The sequence below is a fragment of the Perna viridis genome, chromosome 14 (genome assembly GCF_037379345.1).
Source record: "Perna viridis isolate PV_CMFRI_1.1 ecotype Kerala chromosome 14, ASM3737934v1, whole genome shotgun sequence".
Taxonomy (NCBI): Eukaryota; Metazoa; Mollusca; class Bivalvia; order Mytilida; family Mytilidae; genus Perna; species Perna viridis.
The window spans coordinates 17,730,420-17,754,836 of record NC_142458.1 but is presented as its reverse complement, the minus strand read 5'-3'; the positions used below and the strand labels follow the sequence as shown (position 1 = coordinate 17,754,836).

Sequence of the window (24,417 nt, the reverse complement as noted above, 5' to 3'; positions counted from 1 at the left end):
GTGAATACTAGGGAAAAAGAAGGGCTTGCGACAATGTCGTATTGAATAACAGGTTGCTTTGTAAAATTAGCAAAGCCTGAGCATTCCTATAAAATATTTGAGTTTAAATGAGAAGATGATAGTTCGGATCGACATAAATATTGAAGATGAAGAAGTTAACCGAGGGAATATGATCCGGAATGATACTACCTTTACTGCAATTTATGAAATACGTTTGCATAGTTTCGGAACTTCGATTGTCAGCTAGTCTTGAAGATGATCACAAAAAAAATCTATAGAAAACAATGTAGAGAAAAGAAAAAAATACAATTACATATCAAAAATGAGGATAAGTAAAAAAGACACCACATACAAAAAAGTAAAGGACTGACAATATTTGAAAATGTAAGGATAATGAAATCATGTGCTCTGACAGGGTACATACGTCAAGTGAGTAAAAAGAAAGTAATCAATGTGGAATATTTAATCTTAAACTTGGTACCACAAGGCAATTAATCACGCGAGAATCAACTGATCGAGACTCAAGAACTAATTCTAAAACTGCAACGTGAATGACATGTATCACTTTTTTAATTTAAACGGGCTCACGGACAGTCTGATTAATGCCGAAAGAGTAATCAAGGGAACCATAATTCTAGCGGTTATCAAAAGAGTGCAATCCATGGACAAAGATCAGACATGGAAAACAGACATCCACAACAAAGAATACTAAGTAACTATAATAACACATACAAAGAAACAAAAGTAAATGAGCAACTCTGACTCTACTAAGAAACTGGGAGCGTGGACTAGGCGCATCAATAGGGTAAGGGCACATCCTTTATCTAACAAAAACGAATGTGTAAATGTATTGTACTTGATTCAACATATACTGAAATAATCTATTTTTACTGTAAACAAAACAAGATCTCATTATCAAACTTATTCTATAGCAAGAGTAATCAAGGGAACCAGGGTTATAGCGGTAATCATAAGAATGTAATCCAGGGACAAAGACCAGACATGGAAAACAGACATACACAACAGGGAACATAAAGTAACTAAAATCACACATACAAAAAACTCGGACTCCACTAAAAACTGGGAGAATGGACCAGGTGCACCAGTAGGGTAAGCGTCCTCTGCTTTTCTAGAAACACCCGCCGAGTTGCTCATAAAAAGTCAAGTCCGGGGTAGACAAATGAGGAAAGGAAAACTATGACCCGTTGAATAAAAAATCAGTTTTCATGGTGCAGATGGATATATCATAACGATCCACGAGTTCATGGTGACGACCATAAAACTTTTGTAGTAATGACTTCAATCTTGTAGCAACATAACCCTGTTCCAGAAGCCTATTTGTTAGATTCTAGCGCGACACAAAAAGTCTGCGTAGTTTCGGCAAGCTCTGGCATAACATTTGAGTTGTGATATGAACACTCCATACGCAGGAGCCGAAGGGATGTTGCCACAGAAGAAAGGACAGTTGACAATTCTGAATGAAAAATCATCACGTTTGTCGTAAAGTTTGGTCAATAGTTTTCCTTTACCATCGATTTTTAAGTGTAGGTCAAGATATGAGGCTGACTTCACAGTGTCTGTAGTATCATTTATCTCAACATCTTTTGGGTAGATGCGATGTATCAAATTCCCGAAATTAGGATTGTCTAAAGATAATACGTCATATATATAGCGGAAACTGAGATGGAAGAATCTTCTTTCGGATCAGATCACCTATAAAGTCAGCCTCATAAGAGTGAAGGAATAGGTCAGCACGTAAAGGAGCACCATTTGTTCCCATTGGAATGCCGACCGTTTGTTGAAAAACACGTCCACCACACTGGACAAATATGTTGTCCATAAAAAATTCCAGCATTTTGTAAACATCTTCCTCTGTATATTTGGAAGATGATTTGGAATTATTTCTTACAAAGTATGAGGAATCGCTACAAAGAACTATATATTTGTATCTAGGTGTACCATCTTTGTTGGAAAAACAACGATGTATAATGTTTTTAAGTCGGGATTTTAACTGCGTATGGGGAATAGAAGTATACAGTGTTGAAAAATTATAGCTTTTAATGCTATTATATTCAGATAATAGTCTGGAACTGATTGTCTCCAAAAGATCTTTCGACTTTTTTAGGATCCACATTGAATTAATACCACTACGGGAGTAACCAATGTTGTGGTAGAACTGCAGAGATAGCTACACCCATTAAAGTTAAAAGTTTACTAAAGAGTGATTGTTTCATTAGTTGTAGAAACCAGCCCAGAGCTTCATGAGCTTTATTATATAACTTGATCCAGAACAAATAAAATCAATGTCTTGTTTGTATGTATAAGCGGAACAATTGACTTTATTCTATGACTTTTTTTCTAAAAAGACGAAGAACAAAATATTCAAACCCAATTTACCATTGAAGTAATTATACGGATTCACAGCTAAAGTAATAATTATTAAAGACAATTTTATTCCAAAATCTTTTTTTAATATTATTACCTGAGTCAGTACAATTAGACGATTTTAGAGGTTCAAAGTTCTTGTCAATAGTTTCCATCTCGCTTGTCCTCTTTGTTGTTTAAAATACGATGAAATGGTTGTGGAAGTTTGAATTTTCATTTCTGTTGTAATTTAGTTCATAGTTGAAGTTGATGTAGATGTTGTTACAACAGTTGAGTTGGAACAACCCAAGTTGCATAGATCACCTTTACAGCATCGGAAACATAGAGACGATCGCTTTTCTATTCCACGTTTTCCTTCGTACCTTTTACCAAATATGGAACCTGGACCCTGTAATCTATCGCAAAGCTGTGTAGAAAAAAAGTAATATACTTTATACATTGCTCACACACAATTATATTATTTGAATGAAACAAGATCTAGGTGTATGGTTTCTTCGTTATATCAATGTAAACGACTTTGCCGATGTTAACAAATATGTCTGTATGTTACTAAATTTTGACGATTGCACTTTTATAACAAATTGTCTCTGAAAGGATTCATCATATTATATTGTTAGATTTTTTCCTTTTGTTATTTTTTTCTGATTTATTGAGCTCTCCAGCTTTAAAACATTTTGATTTCGTAAATTAACATTGGTACTTTGGGCCCTTCAGAAATGCTGATTTCGTACATATTTGTGATGAAAATATTCGCATATCATTCATATGCGATAGCCTGAACACTTTCCCCATATATCAAACCTCCTTTTCATTGCATACCGAGAGATCTAGACAAGTTGATAGAACGCAATCTTTTCTTTTGTTTATATACGTGATAGTTCATTTACCGCTTTAGAACCACATTTAGCTGTGTATGTTACATCAAAGGTTGGATGTGGAGTCTTTAAAACTTCACAATACTGAAACAAAATCATTGTGATATAACCGCGAAAAGACATATTAATCAAAATCAAAGCCTATGTTAATATTTAAGGAATCTGATTTGAAAAAAAAAGTATAAAAGTACAGTTCTGTGTAAGAATCAAGCAATGGGTGGCACATCATTTTTTCTTTATTTGGTATATTATGCCTCAAATATATTGAACACAGCCAAAGACCTGTCTGAATTTATCATGTGGCTTCTGTTGAGTTAAATCATTTTTGACTGCCTATATTCAGAAAAGTGCGGGAACATTTTCCCACCATTTTTCATAAGGCACTCTAATTAAAATTAATATCTTGAATACGTAAAAAATAAAACAAAAAGTTATTTCCTGAGGTTATAAGGTATAAATGCTTGGATTATGAGAAAAAAATCTCCATACATTTTTTTCTCCATGTGCCATACCTTATAATGTTTTTGCCTGGTTGTTAGGCAGAAATGTACTTCCCAATCAGAAATAAAAAATAGTAAAAGAAAATAGTTTGATTTTATCAAAGCTTGTGTAAAATAAATTCTGAAATCTACCCTAAAAATCTTTCAAACTTCACAAGGGTAAATGAATAAAATTGTAAAGTACAATCGTGACCTTTGTAAACCGAATACATAATAATAATGTACCTGTCCAAACAGAACAAATTTTAAAGTCCAAAAAGAAATCAGTTTCGACAAGGTTAAATGTACTGGATCATAGTATATTGCTTTTCAAAGAGTAATCATGGGAACCAAGATTAAAGTCTGTAAATGAAGTAATTTTGAATCAAGTACAAATATTTGTGTATTTTATTTTTATTTTTCAGCTTTCTTTTTTTAGTTTTCCAAGTACCACGAAAGTGTTTGTTAATTTTTAAAGCAAAACATATTTAATAATGTTTATCAAAGAAACTTCCACCATATAAAACAAGTGACTTGTCCTGCAGAGGCTTTTCAACAGTGAAATTGAATAATGAATACCTGCAAGTAAAACGGAGCCGCATGTAAGGTAAAAAATTAATATAAATGAAATACAGATAACAAATTTACCAAAGTATAATTTGTACATTGTTCGATTATCCAATTAATGCTGAGTAATCTCAGGTATATTATAAACAAAGGGTCTACTGTAAGTCGACTGTGTTCAAATTGTGTTTATTTTAGAGTCATATTTTTACTAACGTCTTTAGAAAAATAGTATTGGTACACATGAATTAAAAAAAGAACAAAAATATAAAAATCAAAAACAAAAATCAAAAACAAAAATCAAAAACAAAAAATAAAATAAATAAATAAATAAAATAAAACAAAATTAATAAAAAAAAATAATTAAAAGGAACACAAGTTGTTGGATTTGTTTCTATTGTAAATACATAAAATGTTAACAGTTGACATGTGCCATAATTTAATTTTTGCGAATTTCCACCTTACATGAGTACGATGTGTTACATTAAAATGAAATTATCTTGACTGTTCTTGTCGTAGAAACAGAAATTTCATGACTAGGTTTTTCATTAAGATCTGTCCCTGATACTTAATGGAAGTTTAAGTTCAGAAGTATCAAATGGGCATCATAATTACTAGAATATTCAATGTAAGGGCACATGTCGATTCAATTCCTTTATTGTACATATCCCTCATTGACAATAGATGTTGTTTATACAGTGAGAAAATGGTGGAAATCGAAATAGGTGTACGAGTTACCTTTACCAGTATTTACAATAAATATAAAGTGTTATGAAGGAGTTTTAAAAGGTGCCAGGTTTAGACACGGGTATTGGATAATTCGGAGTTCCTTTTAAACAGGTTAGTATAAAATAGTATTGAATTTTTAATACATTAAATTCTTTATGTACCTCGTCCTTTCTGCACGTCTCAATGTTATTACAGGCAGTATCCGTAGACATAAATTGGCAGTTGTAACATATAGGCCCTCTATTACTTTTCGATGGATAATCTGGAATTACAGAAATCATGAGCAAAAACAAAGCAAAGGTAAACCAAAGCAAACAAAGAAACATTTCACAATACACAATCCCGTGTTTTGGGTTGCAATAATAATTGTCAGTCAAGGACAGTCTCTGATTCATATAATGACGTCGAACATACATGTAAAAGGAAGAAGAAAAAATAAGGAAAAAGGTGTCTTTTGCAAAATGATACTGAACTATTTTAATAATATTTTTGTTTACATACATACCTAAGGAATCACATCCAAAAACATTACACAAGTTTTTATCATCACAGCAATTATCACATGTCTTATTTGCATTTCTTTTTCCCATGTTTGGCAGCAATTGTCCTGTAGTATTCGTGCAGAGCTTTGATGGAAAAACAAAACAAAATTAAATTTTATTGTAAGATAGAACAATAAATTAAAATCTGATTGCAGACGAACGTGCATAGATAAAGTAGATTCAGTAATTCGATTGTTCACATCTTTCGTATTTTTGTATTTTCTGTTTTACTTAATTATAAATATACTTTTTTCATAAATCATCATCTTTGTAGAAACAATTTTGATTGATTCACATATAATAAGACATTTTCAGGACCATATATAGACTCAACCATTTGCAGTTTCCACATTTATACATGCACTCCAATGTTTCATAACACTTATGTTAAGTCTCATGTTTATATATTTATAATTTTGATATAGAACTTAAAAAGTCGACTGCATTCGCAGCAGTCTATGCATAAACACGGATCGTTTATAGACAAAATCCAACCCAACTACTATCCATACAGCTTTATGATCTATTAAAACTATCAATCATTTATCACCAAAAATCTGAATATACAAAATGGCTTAATTTTTTTTTTAAATTTACAAATACGATTGTATATCTTCTACGTACATATTCCTGAACTAAGTAAGCAACTTGTCACCTGTAATTATATGTATCTTAATATCCAAACAACTTATCTGGTTTGTTATTTGTCATAGGTTTCATTATTGTTTGGAATAAAAAATCGTTATTAGTTTTTATTTACAATTATTACCTTCTTGTCTCTACAGCCCAAATTATAATATGCATTTCCATCTGGATAAACTGTTTTCTCCATAAAACATACCTGACAAAATCTTCGTGGTTTAAAAAAAATGACATCACAAAACAAATTTCTTTCACTCGTTTTATTAAATTGACTATTTACAATATATTCGCCAAAAAAAACCCTAAGTTTAACTTGATTCACTCTAAATAATAAATTTATTCTGTATTCTGATTGTTTGTTCTGGTCAAATAAAACAAAATAATAATGTACATGTATAAAAAGCAACAAATGTAAATAATTAAAAAAAAACAGTTACAGCAAGACAACCAAACATTGTACAATTTCCACATAGTTTAATACCTCTCCAGCCGAACAACGCACAGCCTGTTTACATTCTCGTGGTATTGGTGTTTGTGAGCATGTAAGGCAGGTTAATCCATCAGCTACAAATGTGACGAATGAAAAAACAATGAAATAAAACTGACATTCCTAGTTTATATGTAGATATAATTCACACATAATTAATGCTATTTTTGTTTCTTCCAATATTTTTCCAACATTTTTTCTTCTTTTAAATGGCCCTTGTTCGTCGTCTTTCAAGATTTCAAGATATCATTTCCAAATTTGAATCATTGATAGACCTTACTCCGGGCTCTATTAAAGAATTTCATCATCCATTGAATAATTCTTTAAGAGTTATGTGTCTTTACATCCGTTTCGATAAATCGCTCATATCTTGAAAACAATTACAGATAGAATCAATCTGAAAACGGTCTCATCTACACAAACAGATGGCCTAATGAGTGAATATTGACATGGACTTTGTTATGAAACCTTACGGCAGCTATATCACCTGAAATATCATAATACAAGTTGGAAAATTTATATTTTGATAACCAGAAGTGGTAGAGACATGGAACCATCATAAATGGTCAATCTGCGCCATGAAAACTGATTTGTTCAACGTCTCACAGTTTTCCTTTCCTAATTAGTCTACCACGGACTTGACTTTTTTATTAGCAACTCGGCCGGTGATTCTATAAAAGCAACGGACGCTTACACTACCGGTGCACCTAGTCCATGCTGCCAGTCCTTATGGAGTCCGAGTTGCTCATTTTATTTTGTTACTTTGTATGTATGATTTTAGTTACTTTATGTTCTTTGTTGTGCATGTCTGTTTTCCATGTCTGGCCTTTGTCCCTTGATTACATTCTTTTGATTACTGCTATAACCTTGGTTCCCTTTTACTCTGAAGTCCAGATGACCTCATTTGTAACCAAGGTCAAAGGTCACAGAGTGCTAGAAGGATTTCTTACAGCAAACTACAGGCCTTGATAATGTGAAAATGATAAGCGATAAGTGCATACATGCAAAAATAAAATGACCCTCTCGATGAGCTCTACATTTTCAGCCCAAGTTTACATCAACAGTCTGTTCAAAGGTTATGACAATTTAAATGTTTTACATGGTCAGGTTTGTCACTTTTTAATGTTTGTATGACATTGACTTTGCAATATTTTTTCAAGGTAAAGTGATCCCTTGGTGTATGGTGATAGTCCTATGTCTATATGACGTCCGGTTCTAGAGTTTGTTATTGCATATTATTATAATTATTCATTTGCCTTAAACAAGCACTAAAATTGACCAAATTTTCTGTCAACGTGTTGTATAGGTTCTACATATTAGATATTCAAGATAGCTTGTTTTCGATCTATGTAGTATTTAAACACGGGGTTCATAGTGCAAAATCCACAACAAATACGTAAATGACTTTTAAACAGAGTGAAAGATCTGCGCAAGTACAAGTGTTTGGCTTAGTATCAAGGACCAAAATAAAAAAATTAAAGAAACTACAATACATTGAAATTTTCAGATTTTACAATGGTTTTGCATATTTCATTAATACTTATTTATAGATTTGATATTTAATTATTTTTTTTCAACTCCGTTAAAGGGTTCATGTAACAGATCATTTAAAAGGTGTAAATGAGCGAATTTCAAATATCAAAGCTTGAACCCCAATATTTTATACATGAAGGGTTGGGTCAATAAGTGCAAATAATGAAAGTTCTTTGTAGGTAAGATTGTTGCATATCAAATGAAAGATCGTAACCTGCACATCACACATATGAATTCCATTTTAACGAAAGAAAATCTGATTCGGCTTAATAAGTGCGTATTGTTAACATTCATAGACAGTACGGTAGTTGCATATAAAAAAAAGGTTATCAAGTGTACATTTAAAAACAAACACACGATGAAAACCTCGACAATGCATTTGAAAAAGTCACCAACTGAAAAAAAGGAAGTTGTTGTTACGTGTCAAACAAAATATCTTAACGTGTACATAACAAGAAGATAACTTTCAATGGGAAGACCTTTCAATTGTTTTACCAACAATTGACCTACTAGTTTTATTTAAGGTATTTTTATGAAAGCCTTGTTGTACCGAAGCCCTTATGCAGATGACAATTATGATAATAAAAATAAGGACAGTACATACACATATTTGGAAATCGTTAATTGGCCTGACATGGAAAAGTTCTTATAGTACATGTAGCAAAGGAAAAATTATGAAGGACCTAAAAGGTTTATAACATATAAATAAAACATACCTGTTGCAAGTATTGTACTTAAAATAACGATCATCACAACTAAAATCATAAAAAAAGAAGCAGAAAGATAAAAGACGGAAAACATAAATGTTTTAGTTTTTTATATTGTGTATTGAATGCAAAGTATTTCATTTTTTTCATCTGTGAACTATATATAAACTAATCCAAGTAAAAGATTCAAACTACATCAGAAATTTAAGGCTGTACAATTATGAAATCTCTCAAGAGTAGCGTAAGATAATGTGAATGTAAAACTTCAAGTGTCATGCATTTAAAATGAATAACTTTTAGAAAAGAATTATGCATAATAAAACATACACGTTTTCATTTTTGTTGTGAATAAACGACTTCCAATTTTACTGCAAAGAACTTTGGTCAACTTTTTAAAATATTTTGCAAACGAAAATCGTAATTTGACACTTCTGTGTGAACTGATTTTACATGTAGAATATTAGATGACTGCAGACAAAAAGTTATGATAAGGCATACAGTAAAAACTAGTTTTCTCACCATAGATAGAACCACTGTTTGGTCAATTAGTCTGCGATCAATACATACGAATTTTAAGTTATGTCGACAAAAGTTTTATCGTACCTCATATTGTTGTGCCTTTTTCTTTTATTCATCTTATCATTGAATAATGTACTGATAGGAAAAAGGTATTCTTCCAGAAATTTGAAAATCCCGTTTTATGTACAAGTATCTCTGGCTTAATTAATAGTTTGTGTTATGTAATCAAACTAAATCTTAAACCTCAATGTTTGTAGAGTCTTATTACATACATGAACATTACATATAATTGTACTTACCAATAAATTGTATCGTAATTGTAAACATGTTAAATGATTTATAATTTTCTCTGGTTCGGAACTTAAAGTCAGATTTCTTATCAGAATGTACTTTGACCTGCGTCAAAATCGGTTACCGCGTCACAAAAAAAAATTCACCTTGGCCATATTCAATGTATGTTCAAGATCAGGTAAGGCATATATAATAGGATAAATAATGGATATTTGGACAAATTTTCTCTCAAAGAATTGGGATATTTCGTGTGCAATATGATTTGCGATTTTGCATCTCTGATTTTTTAACACCAAAACGTTACAATATATTTATCTTGTGAGGTTTATGTTATTTGACTTCGCAGATGGCTCGAGGTATTTATTACCCACTCTATATATGTAATTACCAAGCATTAAAACATGTGCATATGATAATAAGAGAAGTCTGTTACAAAAACAAACACCAGCATCTTTATTAACTTGTATTAACTTTCAGAGTTCCTCGGGACTTGTGACCATAATATGGTTATTCACTCTTCACAATTACCCTAAACCCAAGGGAAATATAAACATGAAAAGAAAGGAAATCATATCCAATACTTATATATTTGTAAATGTATGCACAAAATTTACAACTTTGCATTTTTTGACGAGTTTATTAACCAGTATGTCACTCTATTACAAAATGTTTTATTTATAAAAAAGAGTAATCAAGGGAACCAATAGTCTAGCAGAAATCATAGGAAGGTAATCCAGGTAAAAAGACTAGACATAAAAGAAAAAAAAAACTCCGACTCCAATACAGACTAGGAGCATGAAACAGGTGCACCTGTAGGGTAAGCGTCCCCTGCATTTCTAGAAACGCCAGCTGATCATAAAAAGTCAAGTCCGGAGTAGACGAAAGAGGACTGTCACAACTTCACCGAATCTTTCGCTTTAAATTACATATTGTTGTTTTATAGCTGTTGAAAATTAAAAGAGAAATTTGTTTTCTTACGTTTGAACTAACATAAACCAAGTGCAGAGGAGGATTAATTTTTTGGTTTGTTTTATATGATTTAAGGTGCTTGTTCTTCAAACTTTTTTTTTTGAATAATTCAACCTTTTTTTATTTGATTTTTTAACAGCCACCAAAATATTATATTCGTCGCAGTTTATGTTATTTTCTTACTATTTAATATGCCTTAATCTGATGCCAATGTTTTCTCGTTTTGATTAAACAAAAATCATTTGTCATATGTTCACATGTTGCTTTTTTCATTTCAACATAATTTTAAGACATTGGTAGTGGCTATAGATAAAAATCGTCATGCAGTATTCTGATTGGACAAGAAAAAGTAAAAGAATATCGACATCATTTTATTTAGATAATTTATTTAGCTATATCTTAAAACAAACTTCATGGACTTGGTTTAAATTCACAAATGAAATATTGTGTAGTGTACATGTCTTTATGGCTTGCCCATTCGTAGTTGTAATAGCCCGATGACGGAACGTAGATTGAAGCGTATGGCTGGGCGTCTTTGTGGTCGGGCTCAGTTGCAGCCCAGTTTGCGTAAGACACTTTGGTATTGTCAACCCAAGTCCAAGTTCCATTTACAAGGCGGGCACCAATATAAAATCCCCAAAGATCACCTAAATGAATTTAAAAATACACAGATAGAAGGCTGGACATTGTATGTTTAAAACTTGTTCGTGTGATTATCACAAGATAATTCCCTCTAAAACACTTGCACAGCATAATTGCAATATTTTATATAAGATATGTATTGTCATGTTAATGTAGGCAACTCGTAATCTTATGATTTTTGCGCTTCTTTGGCCTTACTTGGACGGACGCAAAGTGATGGGAACAGCTCAAATGACCAATGACCAGTTGAGCTGAAAATAGTGTAGGAAACGCTGTTTGATTACTAGTTAGATGTGTATAATTTATGAACTTACTAGGTAGCATGTGTTGAGCAGTTAGCTGTTTTAGGTGTTGTATAATGAGATTGTCCTCCGTTGCATCGTTTATAATGGCAAGGTCACTTCCGTGGTCCTTACACCATTTCTCTGCTGGTGCCCAGTACAGGGAAGTTTTGGAGAAATAATAGCATGAAGATCCATAAAAAATATAATCTGGTAGACAACCTTTAGAAAAAATGTTGTTATTGTTATCTTATAGTCTTTGATATATCTTTAAGAGGGCGTCCACACAAAAAACCAGGCGGTGGGTGGCACATGATAGCTTTTGAAAAAGAAATCATCCATTTCATATCGCAAATGCACCTTTTCACAGAGTTAAATTGAACTGCTACGGTGAAAGAGAAATAAATCACATGAAAAGCGCTGAAATCTTTTTGGAAAAGTGAGATAACTCATTCGCTTTGAAAAACAAAATTTTTGTTTTCTTGAGGTACCTTAACATCATTTTCTGAGCCATCCGTTTTCGATTTCAAGAAATATTTTTGCTATTTTTTTTATATATATAACGTTTCATCTGAACAAAAAAGTCCCTGGGGAAAAATTGATCATGTGCCACCCATACCATTGAAATTATCTGGATTCTATGCGCAAAACAAATTGAATGACTACGCATATCTACAGTATTTGTATGGGAAAACTTCCCATTCTATGGTATATGGGAAATGAGGAATACGTGATAGGAATTGGTGATAGGGAGGGGGTATTTTATGGGTGGGGATTTTGAACGGGGAGGAATGGGAAATTAGTTTTTATAAAGTATTTAGTTAAAAAAATTAATCAAATTAAATAAATACAAAAACAAAAACAAAAACAAAGACAAAGAAACCAAAAAAAAACCCAACAATTTAAGAATTAAAGTATATAAAATTCCAAGGGGAAGGCAATTTTCTATGGGAATTGGAGGATGGTTTATCATGTAAGTGGGAAGTTGGTGCCATTTAAAATCTGTACATCAAGAAAAAGTTAATGAATAAATACATAGCTTGCAAACTAGTAATATTAATGTATTCCCCTCCCCGACATCCCCAATAAAATAAAAAAAAACGGTAAAATTTACACATCAAACCAAAATAAATCAATACAAAACGAAAAAAAAAATATGAAAGAGAATAAAATGACATCAGATTGGAATACAAAAATGTTTTAAACACGAACAGAGCATGAACATGAAATATTAGGTAGAAAAAAAACAAAACCAAACCAAAACAATACAAAACAACAACACAAAGCGACAAATATTCATCTTTACAATCGGTATCCTTACCATGATTAGATGCATTAGTAGCGAGTGTTGTAGATGTCACAACTGAGGGAGGTATTGGTGAAGAAGTTGACACTGGAGACGAAGCTCTGGTGCTTGAGGTAGACATTTGAGTACTATTAGTCATTGATGAGTTTGTAGCTGAGCTTGTTGATGAAGTGGATGAGATGGCAGCTGATGAGGTCTGCATTGTCGAAATTGAAGATGAAACAGTTGCAGATACTGATGTTGTCATGCCTGTTGTACTTGTTGTACTGGATGCAATTGTTGTAGTTGAGGCAATAGTTGTTGTTGCTGCTGTCGTTGATACGGTGGTTGGGTTCGTACAACCCAAGTTGCATAGGTCACCTTTACAGCATCGGAAGCACAACGATGATCGTTTTTCTATTCCACTTCCTCCTTCGTCCCTTTTACCAAATATGGAACTTGCACCCATTAATCTATCGCAAAGCTGTGTAAAATCAGTATATGTAAGACATTAATATATTGATTTAATTAATAAAGCATAATTTTATTGGTTATACGTTATATCAAGTTGACTGGTTTATTTAGAAGATATATATTTATGTCAACAAGTGTATCTAGGCATTATTGCTGTTTGCTTATAGACACTCATATCCATGTGATATTTCTTTTTTTCTTTTACTTCAGTTGACACCTCCTTGAAAATGATGCTTTTGTAAATAAATACGGTCGTTTGACCTTTTTTTTATGTATATAATGTTATTTTCTTGGTATTGATTGGAATTTTTTAATTTTTCGCGCTAGGACTCTTACAGTTAGGCTGCTGAAACAAGGTTATGTTGCTACAAGATTGAAGTCATCACTACAGAGTTTAATGGTCACCATCATAAACTCGTGGATCGTTATGGTGTATCAATCTGAACCATGAAAACTGATTTGTTTATCGTGTCATAATTTTCCTTTCCTCTGTCGTCTATCCCGGACCTTTTTATGAGCAACTCGGCGGGTGTTTCTATAAAAGAAGAGGACGCTTAACCTACCGGTGCACCTGGTCCATGCTTCCAGGTTTTAGTGGAGATGGGGTCGCTCATTTGCTTTTGTTACTTTGTATGTATTATTTTAGTTACTTTATATTTTTTGTTGTGCATGTCTGTTTTCCATGTTTGTAAGTTGTCCCTGGATTACTTTCTTTTTATTTCCGCTAGAACCTTGGTTCCCTTGATTACTCTTTTAAACCATTTTTCATCTGCAACCCCATTGCAAAAATAAAAAAACCCATCAGAATTCGCATCAGCTTGAAAATTTCATAGAACTAGCATCGGGCTCATCTCCTTTGAATGTATGGTGGAACTTAGCTGAACCGAATTCTGAATAACACCTGTTTCACATGAAACATAACAAAAAAGGTTTCATATAGAATCAAATAGTGTGAAAGTACTATTGTTCGTGGGGTACCACTTTTCGTGGGTTTCGTGGGTACGCCAAACAACGAAATTTGGCTCCCAACGAAATGCACATTCCCATTGCTGTGTGAACTGAAAACCTTAAAACCACGAATTCAAGAATCTACTTGTATTCACGAATTAAAGTACTTTCACATTACACCTACCGTTTTAGTGCCACATTTAGCAGTGTATGTTACATCAAAGGTTGGATGTGGAGTCTTTAAAACTTCACAAAGCTGGAAAGGAACAATATTAAACTGTTATTCAATACTAACCTTTAACTGTCTTATATTTTAGTGTTAAAAAGGGTAGATAATTTGTTTACCACACGAATATTGTTACAAGCTATAAAATACCGACAAAGCTTCTATTTCTGCTGTTTCATTTTCATACATGAACATTTCGATAGTTCTTGTACAGTATCTTTTGTATATTTTAAACATATAGCTTATCACTCAAAAATAAGAATTAATTAGTATGAACTTGATTGATACGTTCAGTTAAATAGCTTATAAAAGTTCTCTCACATACTGATATATACACAGTTTAACATTTCATACATAAAGTAACAACTATAAAATACATGTGTCATTCTTAAAAGAATTATGAAATAATATTATAGGGTTTATTGAATATATATTGGAGAATATTGGATCGAGCAGTATATCATGCTGCTCAAGTTTACGAGTGCAATATTCATACAGTAACCCTTTTATTATATAGTAGTATTTTTGCTGTGTTCCAGATACAATATTTACATTTTTCATATATTCTTTTAACATTGCATTAGATTTTATTTTTCCTTAATTGAACTAGTGCAATATATTGTTTTGATTGTGAGGAAAACAATTTTTTCTTAGTTTGTTTCTGTTGTTATTCATTTTGTTTTAAAATATTATTGCTGGCATATTTACAATTCATCGTGGCAACGAGCCACTTGTAGAAAATACTCAAGCCCCTTTGTTTGCAATTAGCGGTTAACTGTTTCTTCTGTTGATCAAAGAAATCTTTAACCTTGTTTGTATCGACAAATCTGTTAAGTTCATTTTCTTCAGATTCTGGGGTTTCCGAAAAATTCTCCCCTTCATCTAGGTGTTGTTATGTAGGATAGAGGATCATTTTAACGACACATGTCACAACAAGTCAATATTATACAACGTCTTAAAATGTGACGCGACGACTCTATTCGCTACACTGCTCCTTCGGATCAAATTGATACAAGTAAAAAGTATAACATGTATAAGTAAAGAGGGGTCTGAAAAATTCCCAACGATGTTCTATATCCAGATGAACTGCCCGTACTACTATACATCGTGTACTTAGTTACAGCCATAGATATATCCTACAAGGAGGAATGCCCCAGCCAGCGAAGGCTGTATTTTTTATGTAGTCTAGCTGACCGTGTGGTCTAGGGCGCTGGACATTGTGCAGACGGTGTTGCCACAGATGTCACAGCGGTACGAGCTCGAATCCCGCGGAGGGAACTACAAAACATTTGCTTTGCAAATTGGACGATTCTTACATTGTTAGGATTTTTTTAGTATGATTAAACTTGTATCTTTAAACAAGCATTTCGTTATTTCCACCCAATACCAGACAAAATAATGAATGACAGTCGCTTTTTTAATGAAACGGACAGACAGTGTGTTAAGGTGCGCTTTTATCTCTCTATAATAAATATATTTCATCTTCCACAAACGCAAAATATGTTACGTCAGTCTTTAGTTAAGATTAACCATTATTGGCTATTTCAACACATTTTTTGTCATGAAATGTCTGTATCATCGCTTTAAGGTTGTGATAAACAAGAAAAAAATCCACGTCAGCATTGTTTTCGTTGAGGTAGACAGAATGTCTCTACCTTAAAATTTTTTTCTGTCATATCTTTTATCCATTTCAGTACAAAAATGTTAGATAAAGCATTTAATGACTTATTCAACACCAGGATGCGTTAATTTTTTAGTAATGTCTACAGTGAAACATATTTGTGTTCAGTTATGCCAATTGTGTTTAATAAGCATTTTAAAAGTTTACATGGTCAAAATATGTCTAAGTAAATAAGTAGACATAATTTAAATATCGGAGTAATATTTGGATTGCATGGTTATTACAGTCATCAATTTAGTCTCCAGTGACTCAACATGATGAAATCTAACGTGTCTTCTCTTTAATACAAGGATATGTTATCGTGCTTATAAAGGTAATAATTTAAGTATTACATGTATCAGAAACAGCTGTCGATTCGATGATCTAGAAAGATAAGACACTTTGTATTTTCTGTTGTATTAACATATATAACATAGAAGGAAAATTGATAATTTCAGTATGTCGAAGAGACTATAACGCTACTGGTATGAAAAAATAACATACATGTACTATCAATATTACGCTTTACACCTTTTTACCATTGAATTTTACCTGGTCTCTACCACATAATGTGACTTGGTTACAATGGGTGGGATCTCTCATCATCGCACAATCATAACAGATTGGACCTCTTTGATCAACGGCTGGTAAAGCTGACGATAAAAATATTAGAATAAGACGTTATTTAACAATGATCTAAGTTTATATTTGAATCACAGTTAGCACAAAAGATTGAATTAGGAAATGTCAACATTGACAATTAAATTCCAATTTGTTTACTACTAGGTCTTGTGCTAATTATATTTATTATACTGTTTCACTGGTGTTAATTCTATTTAACATATTATTAGAAACACTTATTTATAATAATTCCTGAAATCTCTTTAATCAGTACAGATCTGTAAGTGGGTATGTTGATCTGAAATAGGATTGTTTCATGTATGTCATATACATATTCAGCGACACCTATCTAAACCGACCACCTTTTCGACATGCAGACTTGTACAGGTACATGTAAGGCAGATGCTTGGTTTATAAATTAAACATTGCACACACACACACACACACACACACACACACACACACACACACACATAAAGATATTTAGACGTTGCATATATTAACAAATATAGTCTTTTTCTGTCTTTATTGACATGAATAAATCGTACACACATATCCACACATATTTTTTTCAGTCCATGATATACAAAGTCATTTTATAATATTTTGATTGATTGATTGATTGATTGATTGCAGGTTTAAGTTCTGATGTAGACATTTGAGGATGAGAACATGTGTTTTCTATGGTAGGATTTTTATTGTGCTGGCTTACGAAAGTAACATTCCGCAGGTAGGAATGTCATTGTACTCGGATATATTTTTTCGATCCCGAGCCAGGCACTTTTCATTTTAAATATTGTTTACAGCATGTTGACAGAATAGCAATTAATCTCTATTATAATACCCCATCCCCTAAAATAAAATAAAACAGTGTTCATAAGCGAAAGTAACATTGTACAATAATTTACGTACGATCAGCTCCACATCCACCATAGTTGCAGTGGTCATCTGTACAGCAAGAATCACACACTACCGTTTCAAAAGACCCTTGACGTTTTACCAGAGACGAAGATACCGAACGTTTTCCACCAAGAATGCATTTCTGTTGTGGAATAAAGTAAAAAAAGAAAATCTCAAGCATTTGTTTCAATGCAATTTAAATGTACCCAAAGTTCAAACGAGTCCATAGTCATGAGCGGGAGAAAAGGATATAAATAGTATAAAAACTGACAATCAAATCGGGAAATAAAATAAGCTACTATCGTACTGGTTTGGTAGAGGTGAATACACCTGCATTTAAACATATTTTATGGCTAGCCATACTTCTAATTTTCGTATTAATTTATTTTGAGCAAAGAGTCGAAATCAAATCGGGAAATGAAATAAGCTACTATCGTACTGGTTTGGTAGAGGTAAATAAACCTGCATTTAAACATATTTTATGGCTAGCCATACTTCTAATGTTCGTATTAATTTATTTTGAGCAAACAAGAGTCGAAAAAGTGAAAATTGTCGTCAACTAAGCGTTAGACAAAACGACTGCTATAGTGTTGTACACGTCTGTTTTATTTGTTAACTTTTTTTTTGCCAACATAATAACTTGCTTGAACCTAATAATTCGGCATTTATCCTGCACTGCAAACGATTTGCGTAAGAGTAATCAAGGGAACCAAGGTTATAACGGTGATCAAAAGAATGTAATCCAGGGACAAAGACCAGACATGGGAAACAGACATACAGAACAAAGAACATAAAGTAACTAAAATCATACATACAAAGTAACAAAAGCTAAAACTCGGACTCCACTAAAAATGGACCAGGTGCACCGGTAGGTTAAGCGTCCTCTGCGTTTCTAGAAACACCCGCCGAATTGCTCATACAAAAGTCAAGCCCCGGGTAGACAAACGAGGAAAGGAAAACTATGACACGTTGAATAAATCAATTTTCATGGTGCAGATAGATTCACCATAACGATCCACGAGTTCATGATGACGACCATAAAACTTCTGTAGTGATGACTTCAAACTAGTAGCAACATAACCCTGTTCCAGAAGCCTATGTGTTAGAGTTTTAGCGCGATACAAAAAGTCTGTGTAGTTTCGGCAAGCCCTGGTATAACGTATGAGTTGTGATATGAACACTCCATACGCAGTTGCTGAAAAGATATTGCCACAGATGAAAGGAAAGTTCTTTCTGATCAGATCAGCTATAAAGTCAGCTTCATAAGAGTGGAGGAATAGTTCAGCAAGGAGCACAACTTGTTCCCATTGGAATGCCGATCGTTTGTTGAAAAACACGTCCACCACACTGGACAAATATGTTGTCGATTAAAACCATGTATATTTGAATCACTTTAATTTTTTATTTAATCAATTTAATTATTAGGATGTATGACACGTGTTCTCATTTTTCGTCACATATATGGAAGTGCCATGGACGTTTTTGATACAATTAATTATACCAATGGATGCAAGCCAATGTTAGTCTCTGACTGATAATGGGTTTGTGATCCGTTATTAACAGCAACGCAATCTATCAAAACCCCTCGTGAATAGTAACGCCATCAAATAAAAAAGAATATAATCTTTAAAATAAAGAAATCAAAGTCATATGACTTGATATTGTCACTAAGGGTTTCTTGTAATGATTAAAATTTGTAATAAACATTAGCCATTGCTGTGTTCTATATTGTGCCTTGCATCAACCTTTGAACCCATATCAGCTCACGAGCAGATCACTATTTGACTTCTTTAACGAGTTGATACTAGGACAAGTATGAGCATGCAATGTAATAATATATGAATACGACATATATTCAAAAAAGAACGAATAACATTCCAATCACCGCTGAAACAAAATAACCATATACCCTAAAACCGACAGAGTTGGAAATAGTAAAACAGATGTAAGAGAAAAGCATGCACGGGGCAGCGATATAAAAAGTTAATTAAAAAGAAATAACTGTAGCGGTTGTACTAGTTTCATTTTCATAACTGTTTGATGTAGTTGAATATTTTTTACCAGTTTAGCTAACATTCAAAATAGTCGTTCATCAGGAAAGCATAGTAATGTTCGTTTAAAGGGAAGTAATTAACTTAGGTTACCTGTTTATCCTTACAACCTGTGTTGTAATATACATTTCCATCATCTGTTATTATTCTCTCTGTGAAACATTCCTGTGAATGACAGAATAATGTTGATTAAATCAATGTCATTTAATTCGACTTCTTCTATTCGAAATTATTTCCCGCCATTTCAGAATAATACGTTAGATATTTCAATGTTTGTGTGTTTGAGAATCAAATATGGACGTTCACAGTCACTTATCTACATCTCTGGAAGGATTAGATTTTTTTGAGATAGAAAATAACTCACACTAACATCGAACGTGATAAAAGCTCTTATATCTATGAAATTACCTCATTCGGTCCGCATTTCACAACAGTTTTACAATCACGTGGAAAAGGTATTTGATCACAATGGAAACAGGTCAAGGCATCACCTTTAATTACACAAAGAAATATATAAAGTTTGATTTTTTTCAATCTGCTGTGCATACTTTTTGAATTATTTTGTATGTATGTTTTTTCTTTGTGTTTTGTACTTGTGATGTGTCCAGTGTTTTATTATGAAATTTCACATTGTTAGTATGTAGGTATTATTACGCCTTTTTTAATTATATACACTTGTTCCACGGGAAGGTGATATATTCAAATGATTACTAGCTGTCAATCTAAAAATAATGAAATTACACTTGATTATATATGTCGCCAAAGAATCTATCATTGCGTCAATTTCATCGGCCTTGTCTTTTGTTTGTTTATCATTAAAATATATATCACGATTGACTAATAACAATAGACCAAACTTTACATGGTGTACATTTTACTAATTACAATTGAATGTTCAGTATTTTGGTGCTGTATTGCATAGTAGTTCTGTTTTGTTTTGTTTTGTTGTTGTTATTCTTTTTGTTTGTTTGTTTTTGTTAGTTTTTTTTCGGGAGGGGGCGCAATTATATGTTATATCTTTTAATAATTCAAAGAATAAAAGATAAGGAGTCCATTTAACAGGAGTCAAATCCCATATACGCACAGAGAACTAATTTCATATCTACCTGCTTTAATCAATGATAACGCAAGGGTAAAATCTGAAAAAAAATATTAACATTAACTAAGTAATGTCTGATTTTTACGATTTGATTTGTGATATTCTGTCATTAAAGTAGTTTTTAAAGAAAATTGTTAAATACAAGTAAAACAATTTCTCCCATGATTAGAGATATATCTGACTTTTTAAACGACCTAGTTAAGCAGCATTGTGATTTTCAGAATAAACTAAAGATAAATTGATAAGTTAGATGGGTCCTCATATTTGGGGAAAAAATGAAATTACAATATTCCTACAGCAATGAATTTATGAATAGGTTAAGAACAGGATTGTTCAGTTGTTTAAAAAGAATATATTTAATTTGCCATTTTGTCTCTTTTTCACAGAAGTAAACATAATAAAATGTTGCGGCAAACCTTTCCGTTTATGGTTATCCTATTGTTTTACTAGTAGGCAAGCTACAATATTGATGTTTTTGTTTTTCGTCATTGTTTGATTAAATAATGCTAATTGTCATTTTCACTCATTCGTAATTAAAGACAAAATTAACTGGTGAAATTGTGCTAACATCAAATTAATTAGTTGCTCAAATGATCAGCAAACACTGTAACACTATTAATGATATATACTATGGAAGAACATTTCAAATTATTACAATGCAAATTTAAAAAAAGGTATTTTGAGGGACAAGAAAACAAAAGAGTACAAAATTTAAATAGCCAAATTCCTCAACAGTCCGTCTATAATGTGGATGGCTGTCTAGACCAGATGTTGCACATGGGGCACATTTAATACCATATCAGCATGAAACTCTTATATTACCATAAATAGCAATCGGGCGGGTATTACGGGGTTGCTACAGATGTGATACGGATGTTTATGTTATCTTTGAATACAATTATACTTAAAGCAAGTAGGATTATGATGTAGGGTATATTTATGCGATGCAGGTCTAGGATGTGCTATTAGGTTTAAGATATAGGGTAAATGATACAGGTTTAAAAAATCACCTATGATGCGTAAGAAAGACTAATATTCTAAACTAAATGTATATCATAAAATAACATCAGTTAGTTTTAAGGATCTGTGCTAGTAGTAAAGTTATATTTGGTTATATAACGACATGAAATAATTTTCCGGCTGGATATCCTAAATGTTATCAAACAAACAGTAAAAACAGTAAAGTTTATTTTGTTCGAGTAAAGTAGAACTCCAGATAGAAAATGCTGTATACATAAATATATATCTTACTGTATTTCAAAACTACATATTCGTAAAAAAAATTGACAAAAACCATTGTTACCACGAGGTGTCAGTACAAGTCGCTTGTTCTATGCATGCAGAACACTTAGTGCAATAACAAATGTAAATACAAAGTTCTAACTTACATATGACTGTTGGCATATCTGTATGGTTTATAGGACAGACCAGATAAGATAAGGAGCTTTATACATAATGACCAGGTACATTCTAGGTGTCTTTGTATTGATCTTCGTTCAAGATCGAAGTTCGCAGGTATTAGGGTCCTTATTACGTTGTATATGTCATAACAATGAACGGAATATTATATGAACATTGAATTCTACATCCTTTTTTTAATAAACGAGCATTTGTCTAAACACACTATATGTTATGAATAATTCGTAGTCAAAACTACTAGATGAAAACCAATGCATTCTTTGTAAGCAATTTATTTGCTTTGAGGACTACACAGCGTTTCAACAATAAAAGTTAAAGTAAAATATTTTTTTTCTGTTTGAAGTAAATAAACAAACTTTGCGAATGATTTTTGTAAAAAAAAATGTAAAACAAAATTAAATAAAATATTAGAATGTATACATCTTACGGTTTGTTCGTATAAAGTTGTGCCCACTACAAGTTAACTCTACACGCATGTTCATAGGCTACTTAATTGGCAAATTTCCAACCAGATCAACACGCCAAACACCCTACAGGAACATGCATATGCCATTGCGTAGCCTTTCTATTCATGCATCAATCATTTTATGTTAATTGACGTACATATTGCGGTATGTTTGAAAGTTAAAATGTTTGCAAACATGCTGCAAGACAAGAATATGTTTGAATCAATGTTTATTGTTCGATATTGCATGCATACATCTTGTACAAAGACAAACAACTCTGACCAATTTCACATTTCAAGTTTTTCTTCATACATGAAATGTAAATATTTTATTTTTCAAGATGAGGACACCCCGTCAATGAATTATTATGTTAGGAACTAAGCGTTAGCAGTGAAATTTTGAACAAATATATAAGCATGTCGGAACTATTATCAAACCCTGTGTTAATTTTGGTGTTGCGGAAATTTGTGGTTTCCTTCAAGTGCAATTGTTAACTGAACTCTAACTTATCAAATTCAATAAAGGGTTACTGCACTACAATTATATATTCAGATGATAAATTTGTGTTATTTGACATCTTCCTGACTTAGGACAAGAACTAATTCCGAGATTGTTTCGTATATTTTTGTATTGGTTATGTCACTTGATATTGAGCAGAAGAAGGACTGGACCCGTGCAGGTCCGGGTGGCAAAAGAATAGGCCTGCCGCAGCGCTAGTCTTGCCGTAAAAGGCGACTAAATAGTGCTCAAAACCTTAGCCGGGGGCTAGGACGCTCTGCCCACAGAGCAACTGGGTTGTGTGCCCCAGGTGGTGGAATGGGGTACCCCCGGTATGTTACATGCTGGGGTTGTCAGGCTATAATACGGAAAACCTGACCACAAATCGTAGTGGTGCACCGTGTTGGGAAAGATGCCACGTTCCTCGCACGTTAAAAAAAACCCTATTGTGGTATTCTCCCGGAGTAGGAACCATAGGGCTCCGCCACAGGAGGCTAAACTGCCCGACCCTACCCACCTCCCCCTATTTCCAGTGACAATCAAAATTTGTCGACCCTATTATCCTTGTGTCCCATCCCATTTTTCATTTGATCATCATTTCATGTTCATTTTATCATCCACTTCATGTTCATCGCCTGAATATAGCTGAAATATTGTTTGCTCGGGCGTTAAACCCCAACAAACAAACACATTAACCATGCTGTGTAATTTATAGCGTCATTCCTTTCGTTTTACAAACACTTCAAACTTTCTAAAGTTGCTGTCAAGGGCTTTAACTCAAATATTGTTCAGTTTAAAACAAATTAATTTTTATTTTTAATTTTATTTTTCAATTGTGCTCTATATTATCTTTTTTTTTTTAAATTGCTCTATATTATATATATTTTTTAGGTCCTTTGTCTTCTTTGTTATTTTTTACTATTTTTCTGTTTTGTTTATTTGCTTTTGTATGTATGTATGTCTTGTTTTGCTTTGCTTTATTTTATTTTACTGGTTTTGGGTTATTTTGTTTATATTTATCATGAATATTTTCTTTACTACTTCAAATAATATTTAGGGAATGTTAGTCATTTTTCCTTCCAGTTCACATAAAGTTATTTTTCTGTAGTGATACTAGTTTGTTCGCTGATATCATGAATAACACC

The 24,417-nt window shown here is 32.6% G+C and overlaps 2 protein-coding genes across 5 annotated transcripts; both read right to left on the bottom strand.

Annotated features, from left to right (window-relative positions):
- Nucleotides 1-2,449: 2,449 nt before the first annotated feature.
- On the bottom strand, nt 2,450-9,883 carry LOC148598459 (uncharacterized). Of its 3 annotated transcripts, none has more exons than XM_088560905.1 (8): nt 9,762-9,883; nt 8,953-8,991; nt 6,698-6,780; nt 6,335-6,415; nt 5,538-5,658; nt 5,194-5,294; nt 3,273-3,344; nt 2,450-2,791 (listed from the first exon to the last, which is right to left on the bottom strand). In XM_088560905.1, the coding sequence occupies exons 1-8, from the start codon at nt 9,787-9,789 to the stop codon at nt 2,615-2,617; spliced, it is 702 nt and encodes a 233-aa protein (XP_088417031.1). In that variant the 5' UTR covers nt 9,790-9,883; the 3' UTR covers nt 2,450-2,614. The 3 variants fall into 3 exon arrangements, with proteins under 3 accessions (XP_088417031.1, XP_088417032.1, XP_088417033.1); XM_088560906.1 differs by having other exon boundaries at nt 6,344-6,415; nt 9,762-9,880; XM_088560907.1 differs by lacking the exon at nt 6,335-6,415 and having other exon boundaries at nt 9,762-9,882.
- A 1,189-nt stretch (nt 9,884-11,072) lies between these two features.
- LOC148598458 (uncharacterized) lies at nt 11,073-22,350 on the bottom strand. 2 transcript variants are annotated; one of them, XM_088560902.1, is made up of 10 exons: nt 22,298-22,350; nt 20,917-20,949; nt 20,219-20,301; nt 19,904-19,975; nt 17,772-17,901; nt 16,791-16,891; nt 14,537-14,608; nt 12,967-13,414; nt 11,679-11,867; nt 11,073-11,369 (listed from the first exon to the last, which is right to left on the bottom strand). In XM_088560902.1, exons 1-10 carry the CDS (start codon nt 22,311-22,313, stop codon nt 11,134-11,136), a joined length of 1,380 nt encoding a protein of 459 aa, XP_088417028.1. In that variant the 5' UTR covers nt 22,314-22,350; the 3' UTR covers nt 11,073-11,133. The 2 variants fall into 2 exon arrangements, with proteins under 2 accessions (XP_088417028.1, XP_088417027.1); XM_088560901.1 differs by lacking the exon at nt 22,298-22,350 and adding an exon at nt 22,161-22,229.
- Between the last annotated feature and the right edge of the window lie 2,067 nt (nt 22,351-24,417).